Below are 27862 nucleotides of genomic sequence, written 5' to 3'. Positions count from 1 at the left end.
TACAAAAAATTGTACACTATATGAAATCTTATACCATACGTTTTAATTTACAATTAACAGAAAAATATTCATGTTCAACAAGTATTAAGTTAAGCTTATTTTTTCATAAATCTTAAAACTAAACATTATATTTACATTAGTCGGCGTCCTGTATTAATTATTAATTTATTGTAATTTTGTCTTAATACAATAACATTTAGTATCGATTTTTGAAAAAGGAATTTCTAGCGATTACACTGTAATGCTATTTCGTATAAAACAGAAATACTTAACATAGATTGCATTGTTTTTAGGCCAATTTGACCCCCCCCCCCCCGCCATAATCACTAATTGTGCTTAAAATGTAATATCATGTTTGTTCAGATTACGTATTTGCGGCAGCGGTAATGGACGACATTTGTCATGTAAATTCTTAACACTAAACTATATTTACAAATTACGTTATTCAAATTTGGAAAACGCGATGGAAGACTGCGTTCTCTTTCTTAAGCTAACAGATTATCACATACATGTTAATCTAACAAAACCTCAATCACAATGATTAAGTTGTTCCCAATTAAAAATAAACGTCAATAACGACGTAAAACACGAAAAAACAAAGTCAGGTATATAACGATAGGTAACATTAAGACAAAATTAAAGCGATTCGACAATTTGTCATTATTCTACACTTTGAACGTGTTGGTAACTTTATGTCTCTAAAATAAGGTTCGATTTTTGAATTGCACAACTCCTTGGGAATGGACAAAATGTTTAATCGACTTTTGAGTATTAGAATATTGAACATTGCATTGTCGTTTGCCAGACAAAAGAAACACACCATTCCGAAATAAAGTAATTAATATAAACTGAGTAACTACATGATACCATTTAAAAATAACTGGCCACAGTAAAAGAATACTTAAAAGCTTCGAAAGATTTAGAATAAGCTTAAATACTAACATTTAATACTAGAATAAATTTATCAAAAATAGAAGGATAAATTTTAATACAGCATAGTGGAATTATAGAAGTTATAGAAATAAGAGAATAGTCCTTACAGTCATGAGATTATTAAATTGATACCTACATACTTTAAAATTAGGCTTTTCAATTCAGGTCCCTAAATTTCTCTTAACTTGTACACCAAAACAACGTCCATGCTTTAAAAATCTTTGGTGCTCATCCACACTGCATAACCGGCACTAATGCTGAGATTAATTTAAACATACGAACACATTTTTATTTCACATATATGATAAAACTAATGTTGAGATTTTAAGTATTTTTTGAAAAGCTGCGAAATACTTTTTAGATGTAATTGGAACATAGTATGAAGAATGCAATCAAATATATGCTATGGATGTATAGCATGTGTGTTTTATTTAAGGTAACTTTTGATGATGCAAACACAACTGGTCATACTTTGTCTATAACTAGGCTAGTAATGAAAACGTCACTCGTTTCACAAAATGATAATTTATATTAAGAGGTAGCTTGTGTGACGGCCCGAGGTTATCGCAACTTTTCTCCTACGTTTTCATCTATTTTCTATTCTTAAGGAATTATGTGTCGGTGGCTTTACATCATATTTACGCTAATGAAATACAATTTTCAAATAAATACTATCTCGGAAGGTATTGGTCCCGAATTATAATTTTTAAACAAATTATAACATTTTGAACCCATTCGGCAAACATGAACCTAAAATATTTGTCAGTAACGACACATTCGCTATGACCTCAATCTGTGAATGTTTAACTATGAGTATCGCTCTGCGATGTCATACCTTATGAACTAACACTTATTATATACCATTTTAAACACATATCACAATTTATCTCTCAGCACGAGAGCAGTTTCAAAGTCCAACAAAACGCGTGTTGCCGCGTCATGATGACGGGCGTCATTCATGTAGATTTTTGCTTAGTAGAAGGCTATTGTGCGGTCCAGAAAGATGTCGAATTAGTTCTGGTAAAGCCTCGAAAGTTAATTGACAGAAACAGCAGTTAAATCTTCCTGGCGTATTTGTTCTCCCGTCATTTTCGCTTGATGATATCACGTTTCGATGAACCGAGCAAAGATGTTTTAAGAGATGAGCCTTCTGCTTAAACATGGCGACGCAGAGCCGGCATGCAAATGGTTTTTCTCCAGTGTGTACTCTGAGATGTGTTTTGAGATTCCACGACATGCCAAACTGCTTGCCGCAATATTCACACCTATATTCTCTGACAGGAGCCTGTTTACTTGAACCCTGTTCATGTTCTGTTGTCGGTGTATCATCTCCGCCCATCTGAGGCTGGCACAGCCACGGTCCCCATGATCCGGCGCTTGGTGGTCGGTATTTACTGAGAGCATCGTCATGAGCTGCAGCAGGCGGTGTAATGCTTCTTTCTGGAAGGTACGGAGGTGCTGACGCACTCAAAGGGTGTAAAGCTCCCAGCCTCGCTACTCCAGCGGCTACAGGTCCTTGTGCATATCGTAAATGTGCCATTTCTTCCAAATAACTTGGCGGGAAGGAAACAAATGGGGGGTTTTGCGATGGTGAGTTATGGAAACCGGGTCGACGTTTTCGATGTGGTGTAACAACGTAATTTTCTGGAGATGTCTGGACAAGTGACATTATATCTTGATCGGGAGGTTTAAGGTGAGCGTAATCTTCCAATTTCACGGTACGTAAATCCATTTCTGGTGGCTCTAAATAATGAGATTTTCTTTTTGTTCGTTCGCTGCCTCTCCCTAATCTGTCACTTAGTAGTTGTCTTCGATATGTTGGTTCTGGTGGCGGATCTTCTTGACTTGAAGATGTAGATCGTCTGCGCTCGATATTCTGAAAAATACAATTACCTGTTTTAGCTACTAAATCGAACTTGCAAATTATTTATAAGTTAACTGTCAATACAATTAATCTTAGTCTGGATGGCAGTTATTTTAATTTATAAGTTTGCAAAACTTACCTTAGCCGCAACTGTTTCAACATCCAAGTCTTGCTCATCGTGTTCACTGCCAGCGTTTTCAGAGTTTCTTGCAACGGATAAATTGACGGGATTGGATGAACTCCGTCGGCGCGATGTCAGCCGACCACACTCCTTTCCATCTCCATCTGCATCGTCTTCATCCCTTTCATCATTACTGCTTGTTGACATATTTTCTTTTTTTATACTTAATGATTCCGATTCACCTCTGTCCTTATCTCTGCTATAACCTGCACCCGGTGTAATTCTCTCACTCTCTGAATGTGAAGACCCTGAAGGTGCATCATGCTTACTACTTTCGTTGCTATTGATATCGGTCCTTTTAGCTTTTAATCTATCACACGATCTGTTCCGTTCTTCTGCTTGTTGTCGTTCTTTTGTAGATTTCCAGACATCTGATTTAATTTCTAGGAGCTCAAATAGTTCTTGCATATCATCGATTTCTCCAGACTGGAAATAAGAGAAAATATATTGGGTGCTGTCCATTATATTAGCCTTGTGTTAGCTTTTGACTATGATGAACGCAAGACATAGCAAATGGTTCTTATACAAAATACTCACCTCAATGTATGCTTGACCGCTGTATAGGAAAACAAGAAGATGTCTCATCAGTGTGCTGTTTATGCCAGACATGTGGATGGTAACAGGATTTTCAACGGAAGGTGTATCGTCCAAGATTTTTCTGAAAACCACAAGATACAATTTATTTATACTATTATTGATATAGTATTCGTGCTATAATAAATATGTCTATATTTATTTTGTGATAATCATATTTATATCTTACTTCATTACATTTAGATACATATTTAATCAAAAACGTTGAGTCAAATGTTCTATTTCTTCCTCAAATAACTCATTTCCAATTTATTATTCTTATCCATGATGGGACTATTCCTTTGACGGTTCACTTTACTTTTAAATATGTTTTTAGAGATGTAATATTTTACCTGATGAGTGGGCTAGCAGCTGCCATAACGATGCGGTGGGCGGCCAATGGCACAGCGTCGTCACAAACCAGCACCAGGTCGGAGTACCTGGCGCCTCTCCACGCCGCCCCTACCTCGTTTAGGATGCAGGCGTGGTGCTTGCCGTACGTCAGAGTCAGCAGGCCCTCGCCCATCATTCCAGCACTGAAATAAAGATAGGCTTTGATTAGAAATAGGTATATATTAGGTTACATGTAGTTAACTATTTTTTTTACAATCATTTTTTATAATACATTTTTATAATACATATATACATTTTTTAAAATCACCCCAAGGTACACTGGTATGAATGAATGATACAATACTTATAACTTATAATACCTTAAAATCTCTTTCATGACAACGTATCCCATTCTATTTAAGAAGTAGTGCTGTACATGTATTAAGTACTTAAAGTCGACTTATCTAAAAATCGCTTATGAAGGCTATTTTATGTGTGATTCGCATATTAACAAAGAGATTTTACCTATGATACGACCATTGTTTTGCCTAATATATTGTATGTAGATAAACCGTTAGTTTCACTTTATAACTTTGGCGTGCCTGTTCCTCTCAGATTTAATTGGAATCAGTAAAATTACAGTTTCGTGAGCATTCATTGTTATGCGATAAGTGAAATCATGCTGAAATGGCTATTACGTTTTCGGTTCATTAGGCTCAATCTATGTCAGACTGAAAACCGATGTAAAGGAAGACAAGGTTGTAACAAGTGAACCGTAACGAAGCGTCAATATCATCGCTAGCGGCAAAACGGCAACTGAAACTGACTCATATAAAAAGTATTATAGATCGCGTATTTATTTATAAATTCAATTAATTATATACGTAGAATAATTAAACTATGTATTTGTAGAAATAACTGCAAATGCAAGGTCTTTCCTATACGGTTTTAGGGCTATTATACGATAGCTTGATAGCCAGCACGTGTTACGAGTATTTGGGTATTGCTTTACCATTAATTATAGATCTTATTTCAAGAACAAATATTTTATTCTAATGGCTATCAATACATTTCACAATTTGATGAAAGGTTAATAGGTGAGATGAATTTTAATGTTCTTGAAGTGGAAAGCTAACCAACCTTGGCCTGTATTGGAACGGCTATTAGAGTTACTGTAGAAACGCAATATTAGAGTGATGAGATTCAGAAGCATTGTTCAGTTTTAAAGTCACATACAGTTTATGACCTTTATATTAAGCAATTGCGTTGATACCTAAAAATACAATGTAAACTGACCCGTTCGTGTAGAAACAGTAAAGTATTTAGTTGGTGATCTAATAGTAATATTTGAAAATGTATCAAATTAAGCGTGTGACTATGTAAACATTGTCACAACACAGAAGACGTACTTAGGGTTTAGTCTTGACTCTGATCTTCCCTGTGATCCTCCACAGATGGCAACAAGCCAAGTGTTATGATTAAAAGGCGTGGTGTGAAGCGCCTCATAAAAGTGATATGAATTACATAACAAACAATTTAGTCTTTTTAAAACATTAAGTATAAGTTTTATAAATTATTGCTATGGTTAAAAGCTTTGTTCCCTCACACGTTGAACGATAATAATCGCACAATAGTCACGATTTTGTAACAAACAGTCCTTATTACAAGAACTTAGGCATCGATTATAATAGAGTTCATTTATTAATTTAATTCATATAGTTAAACACACAACGCGCTCGCAATTGTGTGATGTGCGAAGGCATATAGATGTCGCAGTAAAGTAGCTAACTCAGAAAGTTAATAGAATCTCTAGACAGTTAATAAAAGAAATCGATATTCAGTTCCGTCAGACAACTGAGTGAACGAAACGTTTAATGAGTTTCCTAAACGTACCTAGACAACAAGACCGAAATTACAATAACAAATGAAATAATAATAATAATAATAATCCGGGCGGAGTCTTGTTTTACCATCTTGTTTTACATTGTTAATCAACACGCTGGCATTCTGTCAGACAGATAGCGAAACGTTTTCGACGCTGCTTTATTTAAATCAAAATGACAGCGACTTTGTTGAATATCGACATTTAATTAACTGTCTTGAGATTCAATTCACTCTCTGATTTCACTACTTTACTGCGCGATAGACATAAACATCCAAAAAGTTATATTGGCATTGGTTTATGCCCCTTCAATGACCACACAGAAAATTTCGGCGTTTGTTTCATTGAGTATGTAATCAAGCTATTAAAAACATAAAGGCAGTTTTAAATTAAAAATTACCTAATTAAAATTACTTTTTGTTCCGGAATAAATTAATTAAAAAAGCAATTAACTTTAAAAGAAGGGCGAGTCGGTTTCGTCCAATATTTGACGCGTATTTCTCTCATGAATGTGGTAATTACTCGATTAGTTACTTAACATCAATTGAGTATGTAAATAAAAAAGTAATTAGCATAGATAATTAATTCTTATTACGAGTATGCAAATGAATAAAAATGACTCGAACAAAGACGGCATTTTCTTGATTGCGGAAATGTTGTCATTGACATTTTTTTTTCGGATGATAATGACAGTTGACAAGGCGACTTGTTTTTTTTTAAATTCTATCATTTTGATAATGTACGGTTAAGTCATATTTTCAACATTTTCAACTGTAGATACAATGTAAAACAAAAAACAGTTGGCACGTTGCTGATTAGTCTACATTTCCATTTCACGCTCACGCGAGACTTCGTTTGACAATTCACGATCATATGAAAAGAGTAATTGTTTATGCTTTTGTTTGACATGGCCCATTAATACATTCTCCCTCATAATTCGAATATTCTACATCGAATACAACGTTAACAATAAAGTAACATGACCTTTAGAGGGATACGCAAGTTCATAAAACATTATGCGAACATGTTATTTGTATAATGACTATACCTATAGTAATCATAAAAATAGTTACAATGTAAGCCTGCGGTGGATCGTGATACCAGTCTCCTTGATAAACGAATGTGGGCCGATTAGGGCCTAATCTAAATGTTCATGTAAGGTCACTAGTTTATTTTATAATAAAACAAATTTTGAACAGTGAAATAATGTTCTCCAGGCCTAGAAAGACTGAATAGAGACCAACTATCGAAATTATATGCAAGTACTTTTGTGTTCGATGTAGTCTACTCTATTATACTCGTACTCTAATGGGACTGATGTCCAACATTCACCCAAAAATCGAGATTAAATGTACTATTTTTAAAGAACAGGAAACAAACGGGAATGAGGTTAGTCTGATGTATAGTGTCATCGCCGACCATGGACACACACACTGCCAGAAGCAGTGCATTGTCGCTTAAATGAATTGGTACGCTCTTTTCTTGAAGGACCCTAAGACGTACATCTGACCGTACCGTTCATACAATTTAATTTTAAAATTTTAGTTACATACTTTCAATAATTGAAGTATTCCGATATAAATGTCGGTTCAATTATTACGACACACGCGGTACAACTATTCTTATTATGATCTGAAAATCTAATTTGAAAGATTATGTATTTCAAAAGTCATGCAAAAGTCGGATCTTTCTAGGTGCTTCCCTCCAGCCATGCGTATCAAGTTGCCTGAGAAGACTCGCCTGCCATTGTCCGTGTGAAACCAAACGAAACCGACATGACTTTGATATGTACAGTTTATGACACCGAGTTGACACCATATTGTCAAGTCTAATATACAGTACATATACCTAAATGTAAATAATAATAATGTAGAACGCCTTTAGAATCGTAAGTAGTTTTCAAGATTTTGAATAGATAATAATTCATAATATTTTTATAAACACGCCATCTATCGGATAATAGTAAAAATAAGCTAACTCTCTTTCTTCTCAACTTTTATCTTCATTGCATTTCTCATATCTTAAACAGATGGCGCTGTTGACAAGTTACGCAGTGGGGTTTTCTCGCGTAATTGACCTTCGCTACAATTTTAATATACTTTCACCAGTTATCAGTTGGGTAAACATATTTCCGGAAGCACGTCAAATACAATCACTTTTACATCGCCCACTTGTTGTTTTGGTTGGAAAGAAAAAGGCAATTGGGCCTTCCGAATGAGAGAATTATACTGATTTAATTATGAAATAGTTGCTACAAGCTTTCTCTGAATATATTACTTACAAAGGTATTAAACTCAAATTTGTCATTGAAAAGTTGTTGACTGATTTAAATGGCGACAGTTACAAAAAATATCGTGTTCTGTTTTTGTTTACTTTTCTTGTTTTCATAGGCGTGTAATTCATTATAAGTATACTTGAATATATTAAAACAATAAATATGTAGATGTAAGATAAATACAACAATTTATTATTGAAAAATAAAAAAAAACCTTTACAGTTTATTTATTTTCAAAGAAGCACGACACAGGGGATTACGGATTTTTTTATTAAACGAAAAAAAAGGCATTATAAGCATTCAAATACGCATAATCATAATAATAAACAGGAAGAATTGTACCTAACGCATGTAAACAGTAATAAAAATATCTCAATCGTAAAGAATCAAGTGTGACTCAAGGCTAGCACACTAGTTATATAATAATTAAACATTGGCCTAGAATGGTCATGTTTGAGATTATTGTTCCATTATTGGTAATGTAACAGTATGGAAAGTGGCGCCGATTAATTATTTATTATGATCATTGAAGTTTTTTAACTAATAAATGAGAGGCTCGGTAGAGCGTTGTTAGTATAATTGGTACGCGTTTATCTTGAAGGACCTCAGATTTGGTCATCGCAATGGGCTCCACATAAAGATATTTATTGAAAATCCGAAAACGTGGAAACAACGACATGAGAATATAGAACATTTATGTTTAATGAAACGCGGTAAGAGCAAAAACTAATCCTAAAAATTATAACGGTATCATAAAATCTTCAATGCGGCCATAATGCAATGGGTTTATAAGTTAATATCATGTGTAAAATATAATTTGTTATTTATTCACATTTGTTCATACATGAAGGAAATTCTAATATCTCGGTAATTTTACAAAACAGGCAAAAGTGTATTTCCGAAATCTTTTCATAAAATGAATGGCTGCGTTGTTAGTATGAATGCGATATGTATCCTCTTAGACTACACGGAATTTTGTACGACTTCTATACATAGGGGAAAGTACATCTATAAAATGTTTTTTGCTAATTGTCTGAAATAGCACGATTACTGGTGAAGATCGCTAAAATACAAGAAATGAATGATATGCGGACAGAATCTAGTAAAATATAATTTAGTTTGCATTTGTGATTTTTTAATTGGGTATAAATAATCCGTGGGGAAATGGTGCATTTGTTCGCAGTCTATATTGATTTGGCACGAAACTCATAGGCACAAGAATGTTTTGTAAATCGATTGTTTAAATGTTAATTTACTACGTGATCGAAACCTAATATCATTTGACTCACTTTAACCTACATTAATTCAGGGAAGCAATTGCTTTTAAATGTTATTGAATACAGTTTCTTAATCTTTTAAATCTAAGATTTTGACAATGCATGTTATTATTTTTTTATAGATTAGTTATTACTTATCAAGATAAGTCCAAACATAGTTTAGATTGGTCAATGTTATTTATTGAAAAATATACTTAATTATGCTTATTTTTCATGGAGTTAATGACCTGTCCTCTAAAAACGTTATTTTTTAAATTAATTAAAAAGTACCGTTTTTAGAATTATACTCGGAAAACTGTTATCGCCATAACGTTTTAATTGAAGAGTTTTGTTAAAACAACTCAATTACGTAACTAGGAAGTAGTATTCTAGATGAAAGAAATTAATAATTGCTAATCAAAGGAAACAATAACTAAGGATAAACAGTTGAACGTTGTTTGCGAAACTCCGGTTCGATTGCAAATTATGAAATTCGCTAGTGTCGAGTTAGTCAAGCGTTGCATTGGGAAAAAGAACTTTCCTTTTATTGCTAAACGTTACATTATTATTGGAAACTGATACGACGTTTAACCATTTATACATAAAGGCACTAAGAGGCAATGTCGCTGTGCTCTTTATGACATCAGCTGTCAATGCGACATTAATGACAAATGAAAATAACGAAATTCGCAGTAGGTATGTACCCACATAAATACCTGCAAACTCATGAAGCTTAACACGTGAGATACTGGTGAGATAATGATTAAATTTGCATAACTGAAAATTGCTTTTGTTTATTTCCTTTAAGATATAAAACATCAAGCAGTAGCGCAAACGAATTTTTTTCAAATCCAATATTGTGCTATAACAAAAGATCTATTGTTACAATCGGCTAAAATTCATTACCATTTTGAATTGTATTTCAAAGGAAATAATACCTACAATTGCTTAAAAGTATGAAAGAGCTCAATAAAATTTAAACAAAAGGTCAACTTTCGGAGAAATCTTTTGACAGTTTAAAAATAGGTCGAAATTATTTAATTGCAATTAGCACTTAAATGTCGCTTTGTTCATTTGTCTTTGCTGATATAACACTGTTGTAATGAATTGAACTATAATTGTGTGTATTTGCTGTCAAACCAGCTCAAGACCTTCTAGTATATAAACTTATAAACAAAACACCGAACCACTTCACACGATTACTTTAGACTTAGAAGACGAATGGTACGAGGTCAATTGCATTACGCTTCTTACAAGTAACACGACATCTGATAGCAATGTCAGCGTAATCGAAGACGAAAGCCAGTTGCCCAAGACACAATTATAAATGACCTACCAATGATTTGTCATTTGTCTTCATATAAAATTAGCCAACGCGCGTAAGACAAACTATTTACGTCAATATGTGTCAATATAATGGTATCATCACGCTCGAACGATTTTCTACATAAAATTCCTTTAAAATGAAGTATATATTAATGAAGCCAAATATTATCCAGTTTGCATTGGAATTAATGAATGAATATAGGGATTTTAAGATGAATCTATTATAAAAAGGTTATATCATAGTTGCCACAGTATTAAATGTCTATCAAGATATCGCCTTTCCGTCGAATCGTATTTGTTGTCTGAGTGGTGGTGCACAAAGCGATCGCCTGCGCAGTAATAAATCTGACCGTAAGGAATGCAGAGAACAATTATATTGTCTAGAATCCAGGTTAAATCTCAGTATGCTCCGATGGATTTTGATTGCAGACTAGACTCTGACAAGCCATCCGTATGGCGTCACTCGTACAAAATCCCATGGCTCGATGACATTTCATGCTCCATTTATAAGATTGAAATGATTGGATAAATTGAATTGTTCATTAATAACATTCGTTCGCATGCAACGTGACATATAAGGCTCGTTATCGGTGTCAAAATACAACATAATTATTCAATAAGGAAAAGTTGCGAGGCGTGAGAGCGTCTGAAGTGATTCCGCTAATGATAAACACGGTACATAGCAACGAGCCAGACCCCTTTCCAGCGTCTAACGCTATGACAGAAAACGATAGTGATGTAAGTAGATACAGGTCGATAGTTGTCAAACAGGAAATCGCAACGCGTGGTTTGCGAACGCACACGGCACACGCTTTGTAGCTGCGGCCTTCGGACGAAATGTTTAGTGCCAGCATCGAATGCTGAATCGCACCACATACAACCATTATGTAATCTTCACAACAAATGCCCGTTCATTCATAACAGCTACTGCTTATTTAGCATCGGTCCATCACTGTTTAGAACCGCTAAATTCTAAAAGCGGTTCAAAACATTTCATTGTGTAGGCGTCATTTTTACCTCTAAAGGTTATCAAATAATTTCTTAATTACGAAAACAAGGAAACAAATTAAATAAAAACCGTAATCAATGAGATAACTACATGTTTTAATAATGTTTATCGATTTCTGAGTTAACATTTTCATTTTTAAGCTCAACTATAACTTAACAGGGCTACTTATAAACCGGTAGAGATTTGTACATCATTGTATTAGATTGAATTGCAAGGGCGTGTCGCTAATTGTACAACATAAAAGTGTTCATATACACTTTGCACAGCTGTTGTACACTGTGCCTTGCTGCGAACACGCCGCAAATTATTTGCATTGTCAAAAATTTTGTGAATGTGAAACTTCCATTTGCCGAGACAGCGAGGCCATGTCCTAACTGTGTTGGCAACTCACAAATGAAATTATTTATAAATGGCTCCGGTACCCTTGTGTGTCTTGGGCCGAAAGCGCGAATGAGTCTTACCTTCGTCGATGCTAAAATAGATTCAACCACTCTTACCTTGCGTTTGATTGACGATTGATCTACGTGCCAGATACACTCACTGACAACAAACATTATAGCTGTCGATTCCCCATACTTTTACATTTATTAGCGTAAACTTTAAGCCAGCTTTGGCAAGTACATAAATAACAGTTACATCCTCCGCTTTAAGTCTAAGGTTACTAGATAGGCATCAGCTTAATGCCCTAAGCATATTTCTATATTTTGCAACATTCGTTTAGAAACAAAATCGAGTTCGTGTTCGACATTTCGCGATCACTGCGGCAGTTAGATGACTATTTATAAGGAGCGTGTCTTAGAAAAGGTCGGATTTGATTGTCGACAGTCATTTGAATATATCTTATGTTATTACGGCAAATTATGATACATTAAGTCATATGCGGCAGTTCTCACGCTGTGAATTCAGTTGACCTTGAAACCGGTGGATACCTTGAACCACTTGCTAAACCCACTTATCTATATTTACCGATCAATCGAATAGTACAAGCGTTAGAAAATTCATACATACATATAGATATATGAATCCATTAGCAGCATCACTCGCATACCGACTATTCTTCACTAACGAGGCGAGGTGAACTAGACACGACCAAGGTCCATTTTGAAATAGGATGACACTTGACCTTCGAGATGAAAGTCAACAATATTGCGCAATATATCGACGCGAGCGCAGTACTTAATGCTAATAACCGAGTCCGAGACACATTGGAACCTGATCATGACCCACATAGCATGTTCAAGGATTTCACATATTTGGAAGATCATGATTTCAAAACTGCTAGAATTATTAAGGTGTGTTTTGTTAGTGTGTGCGTTGTCAAGGCGATTGGATTCAAATATTCTTTTACTTGAATTCAATGCGCATTATAGTGACCACAATATCGACTTGATTACCTACGTAGTGTTCGACTGTGGCTGACACGTTGAAATGATTCATTATGACGATCCTGCATTCCAAGAAGATATTAGTACCCGACGTGCTAATTTTAAGTGTTTATTATGGGCAAAGAAATAGGTACGCTCAACATTTGACAAATGAGGCAAATTGCTGGAAGCCAGAGACTGGACTAGATTTTTCACTACTCCTTTCTACTCAGTTTATGTTGAACAGGTTGCACACATCCACGTTACACGTGTTGAATGCGGTTGTGTGTGTGACACACACTTGCGTTCCTGCGCGAGAGTGCGCGTAGATCTGTTTGTTGCATTGGAGGGGGCGGCAGGGTCCGCAAGTCGGCTCCGCGGTTTTGTAAGAACGCTTTATTTCAAGGTCACTCCGCCTGGTTTTAGAAAGTTACTTTATATAGTGCTACGTGTTAGGTAAAAATTATGTACATAAGATGTAGCATTAAAACCTGTTGATAAAATAAGAAGATAGAGGATAAAGGTATATAAATTTAACAATATTAAATGAATATTCAATTCCTTTATGTTTAACAAGAGATAATATGAAGCGTCAAAACACAAATATTTGTGTGTCAAAAGAGCCGAAAATGAATAATATTGAACTACGCAGAACACAATGGCTTATTGCGTCGTAAAACACAACTTTCGCTATTAAATCGTAAACTATTCTACAGTGAATGAATACTTGGAATTGTGACCTAAAACCTAACTAGCTAATAATAATAGCTATTGCCACTGTTTGCTTTTTCGGGGTTAATGTTTACTATGGGCATAAATTGATGAGATTGTCCATTCGATATTAACACAGGGGAAACAATGAAAGGTAATGATGAAAGTCTAGAATGATTATGGTTTAAGTAGCAGTATGAAAGTAGAGTATATACAAATATAGTTTCAACACGCAACCTATTCGGGAATCGTGCAGTCATCTTCGAATTTCACATCTCCGCTCTCCTTATACGTCGACTTCTCGCTGTCGAAATGATGAAATTTCGTCGGCTGCCATTTCGGCTTGCGTAATCGTTCACGCTAAATTTTGTTGCCAGAGAAAGTATACGAAAGGTTTTACGTAATGTACACGTAACTTGTAGCTACTCGGTTTTGATTTCCTTGCTTTAACGAACGGTGTTACGTCAGTTTTGGAAGACATTTTTATCGTGTTAGATTTGCGTGTTCACTGTCTAGAATCTACAAAACCAACATTGGATCTGCTTGATGATACTTAGCTTTTAAGAGTTTTGGTGAGAATTATAATTAAAATCTAGACTTAGTAAAACAATATATTTGAGATGAATGAACAAAAAATATGTGTAATCACGTATTAGAAATCGTTTTAACTGTATGACATTGACAAGAACTATGAAGGTTTTTAATAATATGTTATTTCCAAGTTATTTCTTAGCATTTCTAACATAAGAATGTCGCATGCCTATATTTTATTCGTACCACTAATGTATGTGTGTAACATTACAAGTGCAGTGTAAACTCCATGTAACGTGCCTCGATATAGCGACGGAGTCCCTAAAGCGTCGAAATCAAGCAAATTGCTTTGGTCGTTTTAGCTTGTCTTCACTCTATATAGCATTACACCCACTCTCAATAATGACAACAATCGAGTACTTTTTAAGTTGCTAAAATTAGTAAAAACTGCGCAGCTGTGTACGTTCTTTCGCTTTATAATCCTAGCCCGCAATAAACTGGAAAGTCGGCATCATGTATGCGAACTTTATAAGAAATTCTTTCTTTTGTTTACCAATTGGGATTGCTAGCACGTGTAGACTGTAGTTGACCATGACTAATAAGTAGGAGTCATGGATTATCTATACGTTATCATATTCTTAGTTGCTCACTAACTTTCAAACTGAAAAGACGGCTAATAAATGTGTGTAGATAAAAACTTAGCAAGTGTGGTATACTTTGTACTAGGTACGGTAATTTTGCTTCCATATGGAGCGTCAATATAAAACTTGTATTATTTTTATATACGCCTTAACATCTTTGACATGATTATTACAACAAAGAAAACGGAAATAATCTATATTTTATTAATCTCTAATCGTACTTCACGTTTCGTTAAGAACAGTTCCCGGCCGGCATGGTGGAGAAGTTTGCGCATGCACTATTATGAAAAAGTACTACAAAATTTGTTCTTGTTATCTACGACTGTTGTTAGCTTAGTTAATGGAATTTTCAAACAAGAGGGTTGTGAATATACATTTTCGTCTTAACTATGAAATGGCAAACGTATGAAGTTTTGTTTCGTCCGTTAACTTTAACCCAGATAGATACGAGGCGTCCGAGTAACTGAAAAGGCAATTTAACTCTTAGTACGTGACTTTTGAGAAATCTAACAAACAACGCAATTTTCCACTACAGTTTTTCTCGAGAAAATAATGTTGCCTGAGAATATATAATGTAACACATGTCCTATGTTCTATTTCCTCGTAATATCAAGTTGAAATGGGCTTTGACTTTGACTTTTTCAATGGACTGACTTTGACAGCATTAAATATTTACGAATGATAATGCAAAGAAAATTGTAAAATTTACAAATTGTATGCGCATGTTAGAATAGTGTACTAAAATTTTAAAATGGACGTAGATTAATGCTTGTATTAAAAAAAATGTATTACAAACTTTATTCAAGGTTTTAATATAAAAACAGTCGCATCGCTTGATTGTCATTACTCAACAGTACCTATATAGGCAATATTGAGAAAAATAAATAAAAACGAAAGAAAATATTAGAAAATAGTAGCGAAGATAAGAGACTACCATTTCAGTCTCTGAATTGACTCCGTCAAAGATTGTTTAGTAATAGCTTAATGTAATCCTTATTATATTACTCGAATATATTTATTTATTTTTACTTAGTTTCTTTATATATATAGCGAGTATATATAGCAATAGCGACATATTGTTAACTGTACATTTCACATGAAATTACTATGAAATTATAGAATAATTCAATATTAATATTCTTCCCTAGATTAAATGAATCGCTGGGTTGAAAGTCACAGTACAATCTCTGTCCCAATTCGTCTTATCAGCGAAGTCAAATATTCAAATCAAAAGTGTGCGGGTGTTAATGATAAGCGTTTAGTGTAAGTTCTTTGCTTCCGTAACTTTTTAAATATATTATTAAAGTAAACAGTTTAAAAAAATATACAAATTTAAAATAAAGTGTGAAGGCATGTTTGTAAGTACATGGTGTATAACAAAGATATAAGGACGGAGGAAAATATAAACTTTTTTGCAAAAAAATTAACAGCGACTGCGAATTACGTAAGTAAGCCAATAAAAGAAGAAAATTTATTGCCTTACATCCTAGGAATAGCTAATTGGAATTGGACGGTTTTTTGCAAGGGTTTGGAAAAAGCTTTAATTAGCAGTGAGGTGAAGAGTTTCAGGAAGGAGCCAGGCTGGTTGAATTAGCCAGGACTTAACGCAAGACCAAATGAGGGTCTAAGTGAGGAAACTGCACTTGACACACACATACAGGTTTAATTGAAAAACGTAAAGAGTGCTGTTATAAATTAATTAAAATAACGTGTATTTTAATATGTAAAGTTGCACTGAAATTTAAATATTATACTATAAACATGATACCTTATGTGGCCTTTTTTATACGATATTATTATAACAAATAAGGAAATTGAAAGGAATTGTAAAAAAAATATTATTCTCATTTCCTTAATTAACAATAATTTTATTTCACATGTATGGTTTAGTTCTCACACTTGATATATACAAGCCGGTTCCCAAACAGACAAGTATATGAGGGCTTTTCGGAGTCGCTCAAGACATGCTACCAGTCACACAGAAATTAAAAACGTTCCGTAAATCAAGAACTAAGAATCGATATTTCATTAAATAGCGTTAATAACTGTGTGAGAAAAGCCATATTAACTGGTTACAGATATTTGCCACATATGTCCATTCATTATGAAACATGAATTTAAATTATTCTAAACATTACTTTTTTAAATATTAAATTCTTGAAGTATTATCGCAATCATACGTGTATTACTTATAATTAATGAATAACTGAATACTGGTATGTTGTATTGCTTATACGATAAAATTTGTTTCCTTTCTCACGATATTAAAATATAGAAAATCGGTTTCATAATATACGTTTTGTATACACCCAAAATGTGTAAAAAAAATTCGTTTTACCAAATTCGTTCTCATTGAGATGCGTATAATCTAAAAATACATAAAATAAAAGCGTACATAATATACATCAAAAATAAAAATAAATCAGCGGCGCTACAACCTTTTTAGGTCTGGGCCTCAGATTTTCGTATCTATTTCATAAAAATAGGCAAGTAGGTGATCAGCCTCACCTGATACACGCTGTCGACTTGGGTCTAAGGCAAGCCAGTTTCCTCACGTTGTTTTCCTTTACCGTTAGATTAAATATGCACTTAGAAACAAACAGCATTGATGCATGGGGATCGAACTTACGACCACGGATGAGAGTCGCACGCTGAAGCCACTAGTCCAACACTGCTAACAAAATACAATCATCTTGCTTAATGTTGAATCATTTCTTTTAAAATTCAGTGGCTCAATTACAAAACCCGTTTAGATTGTCGAAGAAAATTATATTTAAAATTAAAAATAACGCACAAACATGTTTATTAATAACGTCATATGCATTACATGGTATTATAAATGCACTAAGCCACTTACAGTAATTGCTGTACATAAACAATGCTGACGACAAAATTGACTTACCACCGCTGAACATTATTCTGAGCTAACTTTCAGACTGAATTCATTACCAGGCGTAAATATATAATTCGCTTAGTAATTAGAAATGTGCATTCGTTCGCGGTTCGTCATTATTTTAGTACAATGGCTATGTGTGCGTTGTGAATCGAACGCGCTAGTGTGTGTAGCACACACGCACTGTCGCCCTACTCCGGATGTGATCGCAGCTCAGCCTGTGAATGTACTAGACAAAATTAATGCTCTATGTTACCTACACTTGTGCAACTCTACGCATGTGCGCCTTATTGTTTAGGAACCTTGAATCCTTAAGTTTAACAGTTACAAACAATCGAATTCACTATAAAATTTAACAATCGTGGTCTAACCGCTTCACAACGTTGGGCTATAATTAATTTATCGACGTGGTCAAGGCTTCCGAGGTTGTCGTAGTAACACTTTATTAGTAAATCATCTAATCGTATATGTCTATTGGGTAAACAATCATAAAACGTGTCACTAAGGAATTCTTAACACCATAACATACCGTATTGACAACGTAAGGTCGTATTTTTAATAAGCTTGACGTAAAGACAATAATTTCAAATTTTAATTCAGACGAACTACATTCGTTTTTGACAGGAAAGCTTATAATATATATTAATATATGCATCGATACAAGGGTAACATACTAATTTAATTAACACACAAATTCTCGACCTTTAGAAAATAGTGTTAATAACATAGTATTTTTGATCATAAATCTGACGCCTTCTGAATTTTATTGACCCGTCGGCCTTAGGAAAGTTAATCAGAGATCCGAAAGCGGAAGACATTAGGTAAATACCGCAGGTACCATTGAGACGTGAAGGTGAACCGGTGTGAATAGAGGATGTGCGAGCCCTAATTGAATCGGGAACTGTCGTGTGTGTAGCGTTTGGGAAGTGTCGTCGTGTGCGTGTTGCGTTGTGCGTACGCGCTTACTAGCCGATAACAATAAACTATTTCCGAAGTGACCCAGTTCGGGCGTCCTTCAGCAATTTGTGCCGTCAGGAACAAGAAAGGGCTGGAACTCTGGAGTAATTTTGACAGCGTTATTAAATTTTATTGGGCGTAACAACTCTTTGAGTTCCGCCGATGAGCGGTCATTGTCGACTGAAAATATTGGATGTTGTTTCTGGTTAAGATCATTATCAAAGGGTTCCGGGGCCATAAAAGGTGAAATTATTTTTGCCGACTAAATTAGAGCGGTGTCATAAAGCCTTAAAATCGCTTCTGTTTTGTTTTACCGACAAAATACCGGCTAATATAAACAGCAGTCACTGTACGTATATTACATGATAAATCATAGTATAATGTATGTGCTATAATGCATTATGTATGTTAATAGATGGCCGTCATAGACAACTCGTTAAAAAATGATTAACTATTAAAGTAATAATAAATGAGACAAGTAAATAAATTAATGTTTTGCTTAAGACATTTTATATGTACTTTTAATAACAAGACGTCCAAATACAAATAAGTCAATCAATACAAAGTACATAATATGGCTTCCGTGTTTCTTTAAGATCACGAACTTTTTTAAACTTATTAAAATAATATCGAATATACAAAAATAATAAAACACAAAAGCTTAAGGTATTACGAGTGTAAGTTTACTGGAGACCCCGTGGTACCTTCGCCCTCAGTAAAGCAAATTTAAAAATGCTGGAATATGAATAAAACTCGTGTTTGACCAGTCGACTAATGAAACAAAACATACATAGTTTCACAATCCTATTCACGGATACACAATTTGATAACTTTTTTAGCTCAATGTCAAATAAAGAAATTTATTAATGTAGTCGTGGTTAAACTTAAGGTCAAATTTAGTTGTTGTTGGTCAAATGTAGTTAAGATGTTTAATTATGCTAACTGATAAATAAAACTTTATAATATACCTACCATAAAAATTAAAATATGATACAGATTGGCTAGGATTCCTAATATTTAGGGTCGCAAGTATTATGCGTAATATTGTCAAGTAAATAAGATATTAAACGATAAAAACATACTCTTACTAATAATTGATTTTACAATACACAAAAGAACTGTGAATATAAATTAGACGTGGTTATCAATTAACAGTACAACCGAGCGTTTAAACTACCGGAAAATAGGAACCGATATCAACATAGTAATACAACTTTTAATTAAAGGAATACATTAATTAACGGAAACTTAATTTATTTAAAATGTGCGTTAAGCAATTTAGTTTTTATTTAAGTTCTAGGCGAGTGTTATACTATCTACATACAATTTATCTATATAATATTTGTAATATGACCACACGTATAAAAGCTATACAGACAGAAACCGATGGAAGCATATAGTCCGTTCTAGATGCTTCGATGCTGACCACGACGCTGAGACATGAGCTGCCGATTGAAGAGAGAGATAAAAACTATATATCACTGTATTTTGGCACAACCATTTTGCATTCAAAAACAATATATTTATTAAGAAAAGATATATAAATACAAAAATGTAACAAACAAATAATTCAGAAACCCCTTTAAAATGTTTAACCTTTTTCGTTATTCTTAAGCGATCTTATAGTATGGTAAACTTTTGCAAGTACCAATAGAGACAAGCCTTTAGGAGTAGAGATGTCGCAATCACTCGCTAAGATTTCAGAAATGTTTGTGTTGGGCTGTAAACCTACTTACATTGAGTAGTCGTTGAGTGTTCGGCTATTTAGTAAATAATTTGAGAATATAATTCGTTGCGCACGTACTGCCTTTAGAAAACACTTTGAGTTAAAGATTGCCAAAATCGTCTAATATAGAAATATAATTTTTCTTAACCTCTTATGTTATAATTCTGTTTATGTATGGACGAAATACTCACGTTCTTACTGTGTAGTTTAATAAGGATTCTTATTGGAATAAAAGGAAACGTACAAGATCATTATCTTTCTATGTTTCTCATGGATAATGTGGCGGAGTTACCAGCAGGCTGTGAAGGCCTAATTTTTGCTACCTCATAGAAAGCATAAAGATTTCTGCATGACGATTTTCTGATATTTTACAGATTTTACAACCAATTTTGTATGATTGACAAGAGCGAAATTTCAGAAAGTGTCTATCTATCTTCCCCCAATCAACCTATACATGTCAGTCCTACTACTGGCGGAAAGCTGCGAACTGGATGGTCTGTGTATGTGCTCAAGAATCAAACCCAATAACTATTTTACGTGCAATTTCAACAAAATTGTTGAATTCTAAAAATAATCTAGGACATTACAACTGTAAGGGCGGTAAAAACTTCACAGATTATACCTTGAAAATTTCCATATAGACTGACAACTAAATCGTACTGGAACGCACAAGCTGCTCAAAAGAACTAAGAAATTGAAGAATCGTTTTCCTATATTAGAGAGTTATAATAACACAAATGAGCTGTTTTTTTAATGTTTCCAGGAAAATTACGTATAAATTGAGTGATTGAGTAATTAAAGGAAACACTTGCGGTTGTAATGTTCACAAATAGATTAGTTTTAAGTAAACAGTCTCCTAATTAGTTTGAACAAATATAAGTGGAATACACGTGTTGTGATAATTATGGGAAAATATGTTATATTTTAGGGAAATATTGATAAGTGGTTTAAATTTAAAACAAACTACTTCAACGGGTTAGAAAGCCACAATATTTGAATAATCAACATTTCTAATGCTTTTAGTAAGCTTTTTAAGTGCGGAATTACTATATTGTTAACAGGAATAGGTAAAATAATGACGACGAACAGGATATATTAATACATTGTACGAAGTTATAAATATTTATTAATAACGTAGTTCTAACTTTTGTCCATATTTGTTTGTTATAATTTTTACGGTATGATGTAATGAGACAGATTCTTAGCGTAATTTAATAATATAATGTTGCGTAAATTAATTTTAAATTATTAACTTTCGAGGTGTTGTTATTCTTATAAGTTATTTTCGTCCGGATTCTAATTAGCATTTTCTGTGTTAAGTATACATATTAGGCATTTAAGTCGCGACAGTAGCAATTGTATATATGGTAATACATGTTCAATTAATGTTTATAATAAACTATAACCATTACAAACCAAACTGTTATAATTTAGTAGATATTTAAGGAATAAAAAGACATTTATTAAAATAAAAAAAAACAGATGTAAAAAAAGAAAAAAAAACATATTTTATTAAAAATACAACACATTATTTAAAGTAACAGTGAACAATTTCTTGAATTATAAAAGTTTTGGGTACTTTATTCAGATTATTTACTATAATTCCTTAAAAATTCATGGCAGTCAGTATTTTCAACTAATATAATAAGTATATAAATAGAATATATAATAATTTCAGTTATGTTTTTATGTAGTGAAATGTTAGAAAAAAAAATAGAAATGATAGCGTAATAAAAATATATCAGTATTTATTAATAAGAAATATAAAGAGGATATTGTCTCAATAAATGAATTGCTACAAAAATCCGTGTAACAGTTAAGTCTAATATCAGCAGAGGTTGTAATGATTACGAAATTGATGTTAAAGTTATCGAAAAGATTACTCTTCAAGGTGAGTAGCGTGTGTGATAGAGATAAAACAAATAATTAACCATATAGTCGTACTCAGAGTCATACATTAAAATTTAATTAAAACATAGCGTTTTGATTCAGGCAGGTATTTAGTATAAATTAGGCATGATCAGTTAACTAAGTAACTGTAACGTGTTTATAAAGTATAAAAATACCTTTACATTAAATTTCATACATGGAAAATGTGTGGTGCGCAGGCGTAGAAATATTTTATAGAAGTGCATTAGATTACCAAATGCTAATAAGAAAATTTATAAAGAACTAAATAGAAAAATGAGTTTTCATCCTTCTTATACATTATTTAAATAGTCGTTAAATGTTCGGCTTTATTAGTTAGTATTACACAAATTAATTATGGTCTTGTTAATATAAATTATACTAATAAAATAAGGAAATAACAATTTATATTAAACTGAAAATAAATATTTTGGATAAAAAATCTTACGCAATGTTTTAATGTAATTAGTTCGTGTTAGATAATAAAATAACGCATTATTAAATTAACTTTGACTGTTTCGCAATACAAAATGTAAGTGAAATTTTACCACTGTATAACGAATATTTGTATCGTCAATTAATTCCAATCGCTCACATTACTTAATATAACTGGTTTTATAATATTGAACGGTGAAAGAAATCGGCATTTTTATAACGAGAGCCGATCAAACTATTAGCTACTATTTCGAAAGAGTTCAAATGTTTATTCAATAGTTAAGTGTTAATCTTTAATGTTAAATGTGAATTAAATCATTAAACAATTATTTAAATGTAATAAAAGTATTCTAAGTTCAAATTACGCTTACTTCGAGTGCGCGCGAAAACAGCGCGGGCGCATTTCATGCCTCGACTCGGTGTTCAGTTGATTTCGCAAACCACCATCTAATGTGAACCTATTAACCTCTCCGAGCGAGGCACAGGCGAAGGCAAGAGGCGGATGAAGCTACGACTAGTGCGTTCATTAGACACAAGGTTGTGTCAGCCACACCGCACGACACCACTGCATACTCATCTAAAGTACCTACTCATAAAACTTAGCTAAACTTAAAGGTAAACAATCAAATGCCTCACCTTGCCAATTGTAATGCACTTCTATTTGCAATCTCATTGTAGAAACTCAAAAGGAAATTACTGTCAAACATATTAACACTGCATCACAGCCATTCTTTCACAAAATAAATCATAAAAATGGAAATAATAACAACAACAATCCGAAGCACCACCGATCACAGGATTATCACAATGTCCGGCCCCAAGCACGTCCGTGCGCGAGCGGCGTCAAATCAAACTGGCCCGGTCAAAATGACGAAAGTGAAAACATCGCACGCACAGAAAAAAAGGCTGGCGGCGCGATACAGTCCTTGCAGGCCACCTCTCGCGCGGGCTCCAGTGACACAGTAACTGCGGCGCGCGCGCATCGTCCGTCGCCTATATAACGAAACGCTTAGAGGTTCCAACTTCAAACGCCAACTGACGGTATAAAAAGAAGATGAGTTCTAAACGGTTGGTAGGAAAGAATCACAAAGAATACACACACGTGGGCGCGTGTGCGTTCACGTGTAAGTGTTGGTGTGCGGAGAGATAGACGGCCGCAGGAAACTCCGTTCTCTTCCACTAGGAAAGACCTTGGATTTGAATCGGCACGTTGCAATGTATACCAGTCGCCTACGCCGCGGTTACCTACTTGCGGCTGACGGTACCAACAGATTAAACGATGATTCTATGCTGCACTTTATTTTCACACTGCATATTGAGTCTCACATTGAATAACAAATCGAGATAGTCATTGCAAATAGCGTGTACTTGTCCCATCCTACGCAACATCGCAATCGATTAATCCTAGCTTCTATTGATTGACACATTACTAAATCACTTTTGTAATTTGTTTTCATTTCCTTAATATAGGAGATTTCCTTAATTGTTTTGTTATTCATATTATACATAGGTATAGTATATGACCGGTTAGTTCTTCACTAAAGAAGCTTTATTAGGAGATCCAGGTCAAAGTCAAAAGTAATGAAATGACAGTTGTTAGCAATATTTTGTTAAACACTAGCGATGTTGACCCTGAAGCGGACAACAGAATTGAAATAGGCCACCGAACGAGGTTTACAAACGCAATTTGCAGATGTATTAGAGAGTTAACGCGTGTAACAGATTTTAATATTAATTTAACAGCAATGTTTAGAACAAAGAGTGTTATTATCAATGGTGATGATGCAACCAGTTTTGATAGTGATATTAGCAACTAAACACGTACCCCGCGTGGGAAGTCAGAATATTGCACAAGATGTAAACGGCGCTACAGATAATTATGTAAAATAGGTCACGAGGTTGTATTTACATCCTTTCTCTAGTTAACATCATTAAATTGCCCAATTTCTGATAACACTTTCAGACTACAAAGGCTAATTAAATTGATAAAAACCGTGTTTAGTTTTTAACTTCATTTTCGTCGCTTCCTTATAGTATATCGGTATTGTGAAACTTCTAACAATAAGTAAATTTGTTTATTGCTTTATGATTTAATGAGCTATCGAAAAAAGCCATGACTCTTGGAGTCACGGCTAAACGTGATTTCCTAACTCATGTCAAAATATTTAAAATAATTTTGACGCCTTAAACTAGTTCTTAAATTTGCTTTCGTTTTAGATTCACATTGTTTAATGAGCGGAGATTGGATAACTTGGAAAATATCACCGAGAAATTACATAAAGTAGATACGTAGTGTGAGAATCGTCTTTATTATCTCTTTGGTTACAAGTATATATTTCGTATTGAATTTTGTAATAGTGAGAGGCCTGGTTTGAACCGCTCTTGTTTTTATTACTTTAATTTGACGCGGATGCTCATTATTAGAATATCCTTTTTGATAAAACTATATATGTTCAACTACACTGTTTATATTATTTTTTTATTACAAATAATAGTGTGCAAAAGGCTAAACATAACTAAGAGCACTTAAAATATTTAGATTAAAGCAATTCTTAGTTAGAACTGGACGAAAACGGATTAAATACTTGATACTTTTGTAAAATTAGGAGATATTAAATTACCCGAGTTATAGATAACATCCCTATACGTTTCATACACGGTACAATTATTTTTCACAACGAAGACTAAAATATATATATGCCGAGTTTATGACTTCTAACAATAAAAATAAATTAAAAAAATTTAATTACTCAAGTTATTGTTATTGTACAAAAAAATCATATAATGATTTTCTCTTTCCATACAGAACGCATGACCTACTGGATAATTTCGTCCTTGAACATTCGCAAATACAAAGAGTATGTACTTGTAAATATTATGCTGATTTATTAATGTATTCGGTTCTCGTTTCGCCCGCATAGACAAAAACTAATGTTCCGGTGTATTGAAATTCGAATCAACTCTAACAATTTGTTTAATAATGTAAATGGTACTGGATTTTGCATTACAGGTAAAAATCAACCCCTTCATGACTGGGTATCTGAAATACAGACTGTTGCATTCGATAGCCGTTCTTCATAGACCAAAACAACGGCTCGTAAGTCATATATTAAAACCAGCGCTACTAGCTAACAACAGTAATTTTAATTCAAGTTAAACCAATTTCGATAACTTGCTGCTTTCATACAGTCACACAATTCAGTATTTCGTTCTTTAATCAAACAATAATAAAGTCTGATTTAAGATTTTACAACGATCTAAATGCCACTCAAAACTAAAAAAATCCTAAAAACCACTAGGAAGGCGCTGAGTAATTACGAACATTATCATCTCCCATAATTATAGTCACAAATGTTAAATTAATTTAGACTAAAGAGAAAATTTGATATAAAATGATGAACGCCTAATAGTAGTACATTCAAATTGAATTGTCGACATTTTGCTGTGAACGATGTTTTAGATCTGTAAAACAATGAATAGCTTATTGTTTGAGAATAGAAAAGGTCGCAAATAACATGATAAATACTGCCGTACTAATATTGTTTATAACGTAGCACTTAGGCAAAAGCCCTTCATTGCCTTAGCAGATGAAATTAACGCGATATTTTAGTTACTTTTATCGCAGTAGAATAAAAAAAAACTCCAATAACAAGTATAAGTAAAATACCAAAAATTCTTAACGTTTTCTATATAATTATCAATGGTATTAACATTTTCCAATATAAACGTATTGTTATTTCGGTTTTAAGCACCTATTGTAAAGGATGAAGTCATCCAAACTAGCTCAAACGTTGAAACTTTCGCGTCAGCATTTCTCCAAGTGAAAGTTTACTAGTACTGTACATTGTACTTTTGTCACTAGCAGTTCAAAATCTTTATCATACATCTAATCTTGATATTACCGACACGCCCACTAACGATATTTGAAAAGGAAAGTTATGTACGTTGCGCAATTTAGTTTTATTACGTTAAAACTAAATATTCGATCATAAATATTGTTGAAATAGCTCGGAAGGCTGTGCCATTTTACTCAGCGATGAGGCATTAATCGAATTTACGATAGAATCGATTGGTATTGAGAATATCGATTACGCAGTGGCGTGAAAGTATTTTGCAATAATCGAATTGTATCCGCATCCACTGAATCCGTCACGATTGCCCGTGGCTGCCATTTATTAATATTAAGCGAAAATTCGTTATCCAATTGGCCTTGGTACGCGTACCTTTCAGTTCTACAGATGAGGTTTGAAACATGTTATAGATTTTATGGACGTGGAAAGGCTAGAAAACGTTTAACAGACATGTTTTCAATGCCACAAATGAGGGTAGTATAAAGTAGGTATCATTATGAGTGGCAATCATAAATTTTAACGAAAATCCGACATGCTAGGCGATTTTGCAAGAATGGAAAGTGATCGTAGAACAAGGCTCGGCGCGTAGACGTCGAAAGTGAGACCGTGAGGTTGCGCAGCGAGTTACGAAGTTTTTATTGTCGGCCGCGCGCGAAATCACTTGAAAGTTGTATAGTCCTTGGATATTTAATTTCTTTATTTCTCACAGCACTCCTTTCACTAAAGTAAGCCTTACCAAGCAACGATGTGGGACGGGAGGTCGCCGGCACAGATCCGACTTTGTGTCACCTCCAGGTTGCACTTCAGCTCGGCACTTGCACAATACTTGTCCCGGTTACTTTCACTCAATCCAGGGTATCACACACTGTAATCCGGGCACAGTTCACAAGGGTGTCCGCGAGAATTGGCGCGACGGCGCTGCGGGCCGCGTGCGCCGGACGAGTGGCGTTCGGCGCTGTCGTTACGACACGCTGGAAAGTAAAAGTGAGTGGCGCGGGGCGAGGCATTTCTCCTACTTTCGCTGTGATTCACGCGAGCCAAGGTTGCTCCAGCCACTCCCGCGCCTCCCGTACTATTTGCGACATTGAAACTGAATTAATTAGTTTTAATTTACATATAGGTTTTACTGCATTGATATAAAATGTAGGTGACGAAAATTCTGTCTTTTTTATTTAAGTTCGAAATTCAAAAGTTAACCGATTAAATACAATTA

At 34.0% G+C, this 27862-nt stretch overlaps 1 protein-coding gene across 2 annotated transcripts; it reads right to left on the bottom strand.

The window, feature by feature from the left end:
* Nucleotides 1-21: 21 nt before the first annotated feature.
* On the bottom strand, nucleotides 22-27625 carry LOC123714169 (transcription factor Ken). 2 transcript variants are annotated; one of them, XM_045668342.1, is made up of 5 exons: nucleotides 27386-27625; nucleotides 3905-4087; nucleotides 3516-3636; nucleotides 2937-3404; nucleotides 22-2809 (listed from the first exon to the last, which is right to left on the bottom strand). In XM_045668342.1, exons 2-5 carry the CDS (start codon nucleotides 4078-4080, stop codon nucleotides 1886-1888), a joined length of 1689 nt encoding a protein of 562 aa, XP_045524298.1. In that variant the 5' UTR covers nucleotides 4081-4087; nucleotides 27386-27625; the 3' UTR covers nucleotides 22-1885. The 2 variants fall into 2 exon arrangements, with proteins under 2 accessions (XP_045524298.1, XP_045524297.1); XM_045668341.1 differs by lacking the exon at nucleotides 27386-27625 and adding an exon at nucleotides 23435-23913.
* Nucleotides 27626-27862: the final 237 nt, after the last annotated feature.

The sequence above is a fragment of the Pieris brassicae genome, chromosome 9 (assembly GCF_905147105.1).
Source record: "Pieris brassicae chromosome 9, ilPieBrab1.1, whole genome shotgun sequence".
NCBI classification, from domain to species: Eukaryota; Metazoa; Arthropoda; class Insecta; order Lepidoptera; family Pieridae; genus Pieris; species Pieris brassicae.
The sequence above is the reverse complement of the archived record's forward strand: the minus strand, read 5'-3'. Positions and strand labels throughout refer to the sequence as shown.

Excerpts from the sequence above, each read along its gene's own strand:
- LOC123714169 (XM_045668341.1), bottom strand. The coding sequence starts at position 23,505 with ATGTTTGACAGTAATTTCCTTTTGAGTTTCTACAATGAGATTGCAAAT. Across the intron at positions 4,088-23,434 it reads AGTGCATTACAATTGGCAAG|TGCTGGAATGATGGGCGAGG; the intron begins GTGAGGCATTTG and ends TCTTTATTTCAG. Across the intron at positions 3,637-3,904 it reads GCTGCTAGCCCACTCATCAG|AAAAATCTTGGACGATACAC; the intron begins GTAAAATATTAC and ends TGTGGTTTTCAG.